We start from the raw sequence: 11,224 nt of genomic DNA on the forward strand, positions 1-11,224 counted from the left end.
GCGTCCCCATGGCCGCACCAAAAGCGCCCGCCAGCCTCATGCCCAGCGCCAGGGCGCCCGGCGTTGATGCAGGCTCCAGCTCGGCCCCGCCGGCGGCGCCGTCGGCAGCGGCGGCGGCGGTCTGCGCGGCCAGGGAGAGAGCGTCCTTGCGCTGCTTTTGGTGGCTGGCATTGAGGGCCCTGATAGCCTGTAACGGTGTCACGTGGGTTCCCCGCAGATGCTGAGCCCCGGCCATGGCCGCCGCGACTGAGGCCTTGCGGCTGCCGGCGGCGCCAGTGCGGCAGGCTCTGCCTCCTGTTTCTGCAAAGGGCAACCCGCCGCAAGCCTGCTGGCGCCGCGCGTTGCAGCCGCCTCCGGGCTCGCTGCAGGGACGGCCGGCGGTGGCGGCGCACAGCAAAGGCTCGCCGTTGCGACGCGCGGCAGGGGGCGGTGCACGCGGCGGGTCGACGCTGCCGGGGTCGTGGTACCAAGGCCCTGGCTCCATGTGGAACTTCTGTGGGCCTGCGCGGCTGCGCAAAGTCGGCCTGCCCATTCAAGGTTGTAGTGGCGGGGGAGGCATTGGTGGTGATGTGGGGAGCATGTCGAGCGCACAGGATCACAGCGCGACTGCTGCGCTAGGTTACGCAGGGGTTGCTGCGACGATGCGCAGCCGCGTCCTGTCGTCCAAGAAGGGCGTGGCTTGCGCCACTGGGTGCAGACGGCTGGGTAGGGCAGGCAGTCTTTGGAGCGCAAGCGGCGGATGTGTACGTGGCATGCGGCGCGTGCCTACGAGCATCTGGGGCCTGTCCGCCGATTGCCTCCAGCACGCACGGAAAGATCTTAAACCTCCTTACCCAGTTGTATACTGCACGCAAATCACGTCGCAGACGTCAAGAACGGGCCTTGCAATGGAGTCGACCGGTTTGCTCACTGCGCGCCATTCGGGCCCGCTGTGTCTGCATATTACAGTACTACACAAAGGGAGGCCGAACACCAATACAAAACATGAATGTTGTATGATAACACGCCTCTCCTGCGTCTCATGCTTTCGCATCAAAACATTCAATTGCTGCCTGTGTGCACGGTGCTGGTGCTCTTGCTGACGCGCGCGACAGTCCGAGCCATGCACAGCATGCTGCCCAACGGGGCCCTGAAACGGGGAGCGACGCTGCACCACACCCCTGTAATTGAGCTTGCAATTGGAGATATCAGTTTCATGCGTGAAGCTGTGCTTGATCATGCAAAAACAGGCCGCCAAACAATCAATGCAGCGGTCAAACCGACAGAACAGTCAGCGGTCAAGGCACGACACCGCGAGCGCCTGGGCGACGCCAAACGCAAACGCAGCCCCGCTGCCCCCCTCCTCGGGCCCTGGGCACACCAGCAGCACCTGCTGCAGGCGCGGCAGCTGCTCCATCACGACGCGGAGGGGGCCGAGCACCGGCGCCATCAGCGACAGCAGCTCGGGCGCTGCGACCGCCTTGTGAGCGGCCCGGCCCGGCCGCATCCGCCCGACCCTGCGGTGGCAGCGTTTGGGTGGGGCGGATGCTTGAGTTTCTGCTTCTGCACCCTTGCCCATTCGCAGACGTGCCAGGTCAAACCATGATGGCACGGACCCAGCTGGCTCGGTTAAGACGCCGGGGGGTTGAGAGACAGCAAGTCCTGCATGGCATGGCACACAGTAAAAGCAAGGGCCGCAAGGGCCCCCGCGACGCACACCTGCCGCCTGGCGGAACCACAACGGGGATGACCAGCACCCGCACCGCCCTCGCCGCGCTTGGCAGGGCCTGCACCGCCGTGGCCAGCGCCTGTGACACAGCCCGCAGGTGGGCCATCCCAAGAGCTGCGCCACCGCCACCGCCGCCGCCGCCGCCGCCACCGCCGCTGCTGCTGCACCAAGCACCCCCAAGCGCCTCCTCCCGCACCATGGCGCATGCGAGCCGCCACCGCCGCCGCTCGTCGTCGGCCGCGCCGCCCGGCTGCCACAGCGTCGCGGGCCCGCATGGGCCCGCCCCATCAGCGCGCTGCGTGCTGCAGCCTCCGCTGCCGCTGCCTGCCGGGAAGTCCAGGAGCGCCCGCAGGTCAAGGACCGGGTAGCCCAGGCCGGCCAGCCGCTGCAGTGCGCGCTCCACTTCAAGCAGCGCCCGCCCCGTCGAGCACGGGTGCAGCACCGCCGTGCGGCGCGTCGCGCCCGCGCGCGCCGCGTTGCGGGCAGCGGCGGACAGGATTGCCGCGCGGACCTGCTGCCAGGTCGCAGCGCCTGCAGCCGGCTGCCGCCGCGGCTGCGCATGGCCGCGGCCGCCAGGGCCGCTGCCGTCGACGCCGCCGTCATTGTCGGCGGCGTCGTCGAACAGCGCAACCGAATCCCTCAGAAACAGCTCAAACCCCAGTGTTGTCTGGCTTCTCCCAGAAAGACCGCAGCACAAGGCCCCACCCTCACCCACTCCGCCCTCCTCTCCCTCGCCGCCACCGTCGTCGCCGCCGCCCTCGCCTACACCCCATGTTTCGGCGGTCGGCAGCTCCCCATCCAGGGGCCGCGCGGACAGCAGCGCTCCCCAGCCGGGCTGCAGGCGCCGCGGCAGCTGCTGGTGGTGTGCCTGCAGGTACAGCTCGGCCGCCACGCGGCCGCCGACCTCAACCGCGACCGCGCAGCGGCAGGAGGCGCGCGTGCGGAAAGAGACGCTGGAATTGAGGCAGTGGACGCCTGCGCGCGGGCGGGCGAGGGAAGGGGATTGACTACGCATTGATAGTCAAGAGGTTGCGCTTGGCAGCCGCACGGAGCAGGTAAGGCACGCACGAGAGTGTACAACCGTGCAGCGGGCTCAGACAGACTGTGGAGCTGTGTAGCTGTGTTAGCCCTCAACCGCTGACCCAGGCCTCAGGCCCAAGCGTGTTGACCCACCCATGGCGCCGAGGGTCAGCCATGATTGCTGCTGATCTGACAGCACCAGCGGCGGCGACAGCGCGAGTGGGTCCCGCTGCACAAACCCCGGCGCCCGCCCGACGCTGCGGACGGCGCCGGTCGACGGCGCCTGTGGATGCGGCTTGAGGCAGTGCGGCGCGGCAGCGGCCGAGAGCGCGCACGCTGCTGATAACAGGTCTCTGTAGGCTGCCTCGTCACCCGCATCGGCCCCCTGGGATGTGGCGCTGCTGTTGTGACCAGGGTTGGCAGCTGCAAGTGAGCCAGCAACAGGCTGCTGCTGTTTGACGGAGGATTCTTCGATGCTGCCGCTCCCCTCGCCGCCCTGTTGCACGTATGGACGCCCACTGCGACGCCTGGGCCAGCCCAGCGTACAGGCTGCCGCAGCCTCGTACACCCGCGGCACGCTGGCCAGCGCTGCGGCTATGGACGCGGACGAGATGCTAAGGCGAATCAAGTCCGGCGCCGGCAGGTGGTTGGCTAGCGCGGCCAGGACCGGCGGCGGCAGGAGGTCCATCGGGCTCGCCACGACATTGGAGCTGTGGGCAGCGGGCGGGTCTGTGGCTGCTGCATTTGGCGGCGCCATTGCGGCCTGCAAATGCCCCGCGCGGAGCTGCTACCGATATCTGGTACGAAATCTTTGCCAGAAGCTATCAGCGATCCAGAGTATGACGACTGCGAGCAGATGCACAGATACAACGAGCACGAGTAAGCGATCGCCAGGGGGCATAGCGTGGTGTTCCTTAGATTCTGAGTGTGCGCGATACAATTGCAGCACGAACACCGCGTGTTGAGGACCAGTGCTAGCGATCTCAGGTCTGGTGACTGGGTGACCCCCCTCCACGGTCGCTGGAGCAGGCCTCTGCTGAGGAGTTAGCCGTTCAATACAGACTGAAAGCCTCGCACTTATTGCGCGCAGGCATTCGCCAAACACGTGACGCTTGTCCCAAAGCTGCCGACGTCGGGCTGACCATGAAGTTGACCCTGATGTGGCAACATGTAATACTCTGTCTGTGTGTGTGCGTGTGCGTGTGTGCGTGTGTGCGTGTGTGTGTGTGTGTGTGTGTGTGCGCGCGCGTGTTCACACCCATGTGCACATAGTGGCTGCCCGAAACCTCTCAAACAGAGACCCGTATGCCAGAAGTCGCACACCAGTCCCAGTTACTGCATGTGGGCGATAACATCAGCCACATCTCCGCTGCCCCGCAGCCGCCCCGCCCTCGCCACCGGCGACGATGCTGCCGACGCCCCTGCGCCGCGGGTCGCGGCTCAGGCCCGCCTGGCGCAGCAGTCGGATGTAGTTCTTGGCCCACGAAAGGCGGTGCTCCCCCAGATCCCTCAGGAAGTCGAACGGGAAGATCCCGTCGTGCAGGTCATCAAAACGGATGCTGCCAGGAGATTGCGAGGGAAGAGGAGATGGACCTGACTCGAGCCGTGCGCAGCGCACACGGCTTGCAGGGCTCGTGGGCCCGCTAGTGGGAACGCAGTTGCACACAGCTGACCCTTCGCTTGAAGTCAATCACGCCGTCGCAGGCCCCGTCAAGTGGCTGCCAGGGTTTACAGCCTCCTGGACACAAGAGACGCTGCCAGTGCCCTCAAACTGCGACCCTTGCTGACGATGCTCCCAGGCCACCCACCGGATTGCGTAGCGGCCCACGGGCTCAAGAGACAATATGCCCACGTGCCGCCGGCCCGACACCACCTGTGCCGTTCGGGTTCCAAGGCAGGCATGAGGCGCCTGCATGTATTGGAGCCAATCAGTCGCAGATGCAGAGGCCTCCATCATGCATTCTGCACAGCTGAAACTGCACAAGTGTGTGAGTCCTCGCCAACCGCTTGGTGCAGTCGTGAGCCCCGACCTTGGGTTGACCAAAGGCAGGCACGGCTGCAGCAGCACGTGTGGAGGCCCCACGCATCCTGGGGCTGGCCGCGTTGTCTGCCGAGGGGCTTGTGCACTGGCCGCCCGCCAGCGCGGCGATACGGGTGCGGGTTGGGGGGAGCGGCTGTGTCAGCCCACGTTTGAGCAGCTCCCGTCGAGCCTTGCCACCTCACTTGTGTGTCACTTTATCAACCCCGTGCTCGCATGCCTGCAATAACCTTTGCAGCTGCCGGCCACCCACCCTCAGCAGCTCGGCGGAAAAGCGGCGCATCACTCCGTCATCAAACTCCACTTGCAAGACCTGCGTTTGAGCCAGGCTCGCAGAATTCGACTCCTGGTGCTGGATGCAGTGTTGATAGCATCCAGGCATCCAGGCACAAACATATCTACACGGTACGCATGCTGCGTGTACTCACCTTCTCCTTCTTGTGCAGGTGCAGCGACTGCACCGCCCATGTGCCCGCTGCTGACGCCGCGCTGGTCACTCCACTCGTGCGAGGGGCCCCGCCGCTGGGAGCAAGCTGCAAGACTCTGGAGGCCTTTGCAGCGGCTTGACGAAGCATCACGTACGATTCAGCGTTGAGAGCCGGATCCCTGCACGTTGCAGGGAGTCTGCGGCGTGGTGACGGGTGCACTTAGGGTGCACCGCTGCGCACGCGACGACTCTTGCAGGTGTTTGCACTTACGGCACCACACCCTCGTTGATGCTTGTGACAGCCTGTGTCAAGGTCGATTATACATAGGACGCCAGCATAACTGTACTGTGATGTTCTGCGTGTGTCACCACGGTTGGGGTTGTGTACGTATGATACGACGTTGCTATTCTATTAGCGATGCTGCCAAGCGACAACTGAAGCACGCCATAGACAAATAAAATTTCAAAGGGGCTGCGCGACAGCTACAGTAGATCGTTCTCACATCTTTTCAAGCTATGGAGGCGCAGGATGCAAGCGCTGTACTTCATGTGATGTCACCGTCTCGCCACAAAGGCGCGGATACGGTGAGGTTGGCGGTCAGATGCTGCAGTAGAAGCGGCGCCCATGCGCAGCAGCAAAGAGTCGCAACCGGAGGTGTTGACTTCTCCAAGGTGGCTCAAAATCACCACTGCTCACTATATGCGTAGCTGTAAGGGTGTAGCGTCAATGGTTGAAGCGGGCCTGCTCCGTCCTCAGCGTGAAGCTGCGAGCACGGTATTGAGGCGCTGCATTCCGATGTGGCCGCATGCCCCCATTGGCTCCCATCTTAAGCCCTGCCCCCTGCGTGGCTTGGCGCTCTGCCTCTGAAGCTAGCTTGCTTGCCGTTGCTACCGTTTTCTGCAGGAGGATCAGGACCTCATCCTTGCGAGGGTTCTGCAGGAGCAGGAGCACGCTTTCATGCTGTTGGAAACAGGCCAGTACGGCGACCAGTACACGTGAGCAACAGGCAGGCGCTGGTCTGCAGACGAGGCATGCAGTGCGGCGCCCAAAGACCGCGACCTTGTACCTGCCTCTTGATTTTGCAAAGGTTTTTCGCAGCAGACATCCGCTATGGTCGCCCCCGCGCTGCTGCAGCGACGATGGGTACCCCTTGGACGAGGGCGACGAGCTGGCTCCACAGCAGCGGGCTGAGGACAGGCAGCCCAAGGTGAGCCTGGATTTCGGCGACGGCAAGGAGGACGAGCAGCAGCAGCAGCAGCAGCAGCAGCAGCAGCAGCAGCAACAACAGCAGCAGCCGGGCGACCACGAAGAAGCTTTGGATGATGAGGCGTTGGCAAGGCGGCTGCAGGAGGAGGAGCAGCGTGCGCTGTACGAGCGCATGCTGGAGATGAGCGGGTACCACGCGCACCAAGGTGGGGCGACGCATGTGTCGCTGGCTATTAAGGTCTTGCGTCTGGCCATGCAGCCTTGAGGTTGGGATGGCTTTATCAATGCAGCAACGCTCCTGTGGAAGATGTTAGACTGCTGTTGATTGCCATTCCTTTCATATCGGCGGATGCAAGCATGGTTGAGTAGACTGCTGCTGGGTGGCTCTGCTGGCGGTAGCCTGCTGGATGGATGAGGCTGCCGTGCACTGCGACCACCCCTTTGCAATCTGCAGAAGGCGCAGACGAGCTGGACGTGAACGCCATGACCTACGAGGTGTGTTCACTACTAGGTACTTTGCAACTGTAAGCAAGGGTCGCGCAGTGTACGGGTGCAAATTTGTTGGCATCAAGGAAGAGGACAGCGTCACTCATCCTCAACGTGCCAACTCACGAAGTGTCAACGCTCAGCGTGGCAAGGCGGCCGCGGCTACCCCTGCAATGCCATCACAGGACCTGCAAGCACTGGGGGACGTGGCGGGCGTCGTAAACCGCGGCCTCGCGGCGCACGCCATTCAGAGGCTGCCCCAGGCGTCCTTCAAACAGCTGAGCCTGCAAGCAGCCGCCGCGGCGACGGCCGGGGCAGCCGATGAGGAGCAGCAGGGGACGGAGGCAGACGTAAGAGGCGACACACCCGCGCAGCACTTGGCGGTTGCCAGCCTGGAGAGGTGCACCATCTGCATGGATGACTTTGTTGACGAGGGTGAGCGGCACGGCGGCGGGGCGCAGCCCATTCGAGGCGCTGCTTACCCCATGTCATCACTGACAGCTGGGCGTTGGTGCGTTTGACCACCTTGCTTGACCAAGGGGACCCGTACAACGTGCTGCACGGCATGTGTAGCACATAGCGCTATGCTAGCACCACTCCTAATACATCTGCAACACCCCATGTATACCCATATGCTAAGCTGCAGTACCACCGACGCCTTACCGCGCCCCTTTCCCTCCCCCAACCCCTCCAGACACGCTCAAGGTGCTGCCCTGCAACCACGCCTACCACACTGCCTGCCTGGACGAGTGGCTGAGCTGCAGCAAGGTTTGCGGGGAGGCGTGGCGCTGTCACAGGCGCCAGCCTGGCTTGACACCTGCATGCGTGCCGTTGATTTGGGGTGGGTATCCATGTGTGGATTCAACAGCTGGCCTCTGTGTCCGAGGCTTGTAACGTCAACGTTGAACCAACCATGCCCCCACCGCAGGCGTGCCCTGTGTGCACCAGGGAGGTCACAGCAGGCACCAACCAGCGCTGACCAATGCCAGCTGGCGTCCTTGCACGCGAGCCAAGTTTGTCGAGGCCTGGCACGCCTCGACCAGATTCCAGCAGGAGCAGATGCAAGCAAATACATTACTCCGCCCGCACAGCAATCGTGCACATGGGCTGCTGTGCTTTTGCGCATTCAGTTGCTTTGGCCGCCTTCATCTTCCCTTTGGCTGAAATGCCAGCTTTTCCCCCTGACGTGACTGTGTAACTGCCGAACAAACTTCTGGAGTAATGCTGATGTCACTGATTACCAGACATGTCATGCAGCAAGCAAGTGTGTGCTTTCACAAAAACTATTGCTTGACCGACTGTAGCTCAACGGTGCCGCAGGCTTCTGTTGCTGAGCGGGCTCCGGGCAAGGGGCACCCGCACATAATCTCTGGCTATCAGGAAACAATGCGAGAGCGGAAAAGGGCGTACGCCTCGCGCACTTGTCAGCAGGCAGAAAGATAGATCCTGAGAGCCTCGGCCAAGAAAGGCGGGTGGATGTGACGCGAGCTGCAGGCAGCGCTGGGGACCACGCGCTGCGGTGAGAAGCCACTGCTTGTCTCCTCAGCGAAAAGAACCCAGGGCCCCTCCCCTGAATAGGACGCTGGTTTCGCAAAGTCTCGATGCAAGAGATGCCCCCGCACTGCTTCAGGGAACCAAAATATGGGCGTTGTGGGAGCCGCCGGCGGGCGTGCTGATGGCGCACAGGCGGACGGGGCAGCACATGCAGACACACACCAAATCAGGGCCTTGGACGGGCCCAGTGCTGGTGCGAGCGTGGTGACCAGGAATGACTCAAAGATGTTGTGTGCGACCGCGTGCTTTGCAGCGCGCGGCGCTTTCCATCTGTCAACGCCCTGAAAGCGGTGACACTGCAGTGGTGCCGGCAAATGGACTCAACTGCTGGCTGAGCTGGAACTAATACGAATCTCTTTGGCCAGTGCAGCCTCTTGGTTCTGCCCAGCCGGGAGCGCTCTTGCAGCCCCCATCTGGATGCCAAGCAATTTTTGTAGGTTGGCAGCCCAAATCACAGATCATAGATCACACTCCAGGTCACAGATCCCGAATGTCACTCCAATTCCTCGGCAAGCATGTCATCCATCGTGCCCTCACGCATGCTCTCGCCCCGCACAAAGCTGTTGAGCGCAGCCGCCAGCTCGCAGGACTTGCCGCCGCTCAGCAGGCGCGCCACGGCGCCACCGCGGGACGACGCGCGGCGGCCGTGGCCGTCAGGTGCCTCAAAGCCGCAGGCTGCTTGGCTGCAGTTGGCGGCCGCGGCCGCGTCCACGTACAAGGCCGTGCCGTCGAGCAGCAGCAAGCTGCCGCCCCTGTACATCATGCCGCCCTCCAGGCTGCCGCTGCTGAGCAGGCCGTCCAAGCCGCCGCTGGCCCGTCCGCCGAAACTCAAGCCGCCGTTGGCCTGGGCGGCGGCCGCCCCGATCAGCCCGTACCCTGCCGCCGCAGCTGCGCCGGCCGCACCCCTGCGGGTCACGAGCGCAGCTGCGGATTCATCGGGGCTGCCGATGCTGTCGCAGCAAGACGCGCGTGCCGGGCCGTCTGCAGCCTCGACCTCAAACGACTCCGCGCGCGCCTGGCCCTCGCCGCCTGCTGCAGAGTGGCGCATGATCCCGGCCCGCGGAGGCGGCAGCATGAGGCAGGGCTGCTGCTGCAGCATCTGCTGCTGCATGGCTGTTGCCGCTGCTGCAGCTGCGGCGCTCGCAGCGGCCTCCTCAAATGCGTAGCCATCATACGCGGCGGGCGCCTCCAGAGAGGTCTGTTGGGGATCGGGGTATTTGACGGAGGTGCCGCAGCCGCGGCGCGCAAAGCGGCTCAGGGCCTGCAGCGGCTGGTGTGCCGACGCGCCCAGCGCGGGGCCCGCAGCCGCGAGCGTGGCGCCGGCGCCCCCGCGCGCCGGCGGCAGGCCGGCGCCCCAGCCTGCGTCAAAGGCACCGCCGCTTTGCGCGTGAGGCGATCCAAACGGCGACGAGCAGGGGGCACGCGGCACCGGCGTTGAAGGTTGCGACTGCGGGTGCTGCTGCTGCTGCTGCTGCTGCTGCTGCTGATGGGTTGCTGCCTGCTGCTGCTGGAAGTGATGCTGCTGATAATGCTGCTGATACTGCTGCTGCTGCTGCTGGTGGTGGTGCTGCATTTGGTAGTGCTCCTGCTGGGCGGCCGGGTAGCCGCTAGCCCCAGCTGGGGCCATGTCCGCGCCAGCGGCCGCGCCTGCGTAAACAACGACGGGCGCAGTGCCCTGCCGCGGCATTGCGCTGCCTGCAGAATAATCACTGCCATAGGATGGCGCCGACGACAGCACAGCCCGCGGCGGCAGATAGCCGCGCCCCACGCCGCCCATAAACGCCGCCGCGGCCGCCGCCGCGTCGCTCGGCGCGACCCCAAACGCGTCCGAGGCAAACAGCGACCCCGTGTGCTGCTGCTGCTGCTGCTGCTGCTGCTGCTGCTGCTGCTGCTGCTGCTGCTGCTGCTGCTGCTGATGCGGCGGCAGCGCGGGGCTGCCTCCGGCCAGCAGCCTCATGCGCGAGAACGTGGGGGTGGCCCCAGTGGACCCAGCGGGAGAGCCACAGAAGCTCGAGTCGCGCGACAGAGGCAGCTGCATGGCAGCTGCCCCGAGTCCCTCCTGCGACCCCGCTCCCGCAAGGCTGTTTTTGAGCATCGCGCTGTGGATCGTCGCCGCCAACATCGTCGCGGGGCGCGCGGGGCTGCCAGGCGGCGCCCGCGGCGCGGTGACCACCAGCCGCGGCAGCGGCGGCGGCGGCGCGACCTGCGGGTGCTGCGCGGCAGCCTGGTGCTGCTGCTGCAAATGCTGGGCATGCCGCGCCGCCGCCACTGCGCCGCCGTCGGGCATCAGGGCATCTGGAAGCTCCTGCACCAGCACTCCCTCTTCTTCCTCATCGCCCGGCCCCTCGTCGCCTCCGTCCGCGCTGCCGTCGGCTCCGTGCCCCGCGTCGGTGCTGATGCCCCCGTAGGCGGTGTATGCGCACGGCTGGTAGTACTGCGTGTGCTGCTGCTGCTGCATCTGCTGCTGCAGCGCCAGCATCTGCTGCTGCTGCTGCTGCTGCTGCTGCTGCTGCTGCTGCTGCTGCTGCTGCTGCTGCTGGATCTGGTACGGCAGGTGTGCGGCAGCTGGCGCATGCTGCGGCGGGTATGGCATGTGCACCTCCCCGTGCTGCTGCTGGCGGCGCCGCTGCTTTGGTGGCTGCTGCTGCTGTTGCTGCTGCTGCTGCTCTTGCTGCTGCTCCTGCTGCTGCTGCTCCTGCTGCTGCTGCTGCTGCTGCGGTGGCGGCGGCGAGCGCGGCGCCGCGCGCTCGCGCTCGCGCTCGCGCCCCCGCCCGCCCCCGCCGC

The 11,224-nt window shown here is 65.0% G+C and overlaps 3 protein-coding genes across 3 annotated transcripts; 1 reads left to right on the forward strand and 2 right to left on the reverse strand.

Moving 5' to 3' along the window:
- Positions 1-1,270: 1,270 nt before the first annotated feature.
- On the reverse strand, positions 1,271-3,485 carry MNEG_4451 (hypothetical protein; the record flags this gene model as incomplete). The annotated part of the gene is made up of 3 exons (XM_014047073.1): positions 1,271-1,496; positions 1,699-2,683; positions 2,882-3,485. The coding sequence occupies 3 exons, from the start codon at positions 3,483-3,485 to the stop codon at positions 1,271-1,273; spliced, it is 1,815 nt and encodes a 604-aa protein (XP_013902527.1).
- A 2,666-nt stretch (positions 3,486-6,151) lies between these two features.
- Positions 6,152-7,865, forward strand: MNEG_4452 (zinc finger protein; the record flags this gene model as incomplete). The annotated part of the gene is made up of 6 exons (XM_014047074.1): positions 6,152-6,189; positions 6,329-6,606; positions 6,855-6,895; positions 7,072-7,321; positions 7,581-7,654; positions 7,815-7,865. The coding sequence occupies 6 exons, from the start codon at positions 6,152-6,154 to the stop codon at positions 7,863-7,865; spliced, it is 732 nt and encodes a 243-aa protein (XP_013902528.1).
- A 1,068-nt stretch (positions 7,866-8,933) lies between these two features.
- MNEG_4453 (hypothetical protein) lies at positions 8,934-11,198 on the reverse strand (the record flags this gene model as incomplete). The annotated part of the gene is made up of 1 exon (XM_014047075.1): positions 8,934-11,198. A coding segment is annotated over one exon (2,265 nt), but the record flags the coding sequence as incomplete, so codon positions are not given.
- Between the last annotated feature and the right edge of the window lie 26 nt (positions 11,199-11,224).

Source organism: Monoraphidium neglectum, assembly GCF_000611645.1.
Source record: "Monoraphidium neglectum strain SAG 48.87 unplaced genomic scaffold scaffold00618, whole genome shotgun sequence".
Classification (NCBI taxonomy): domain Eukaryota; kingdom Viridiplantae; phylum Chlorophyta; class Chlorophyceae; order Sphaeropleales; family Selenastraceae; genus Monoraphidium; species Monoraphidium neglectum.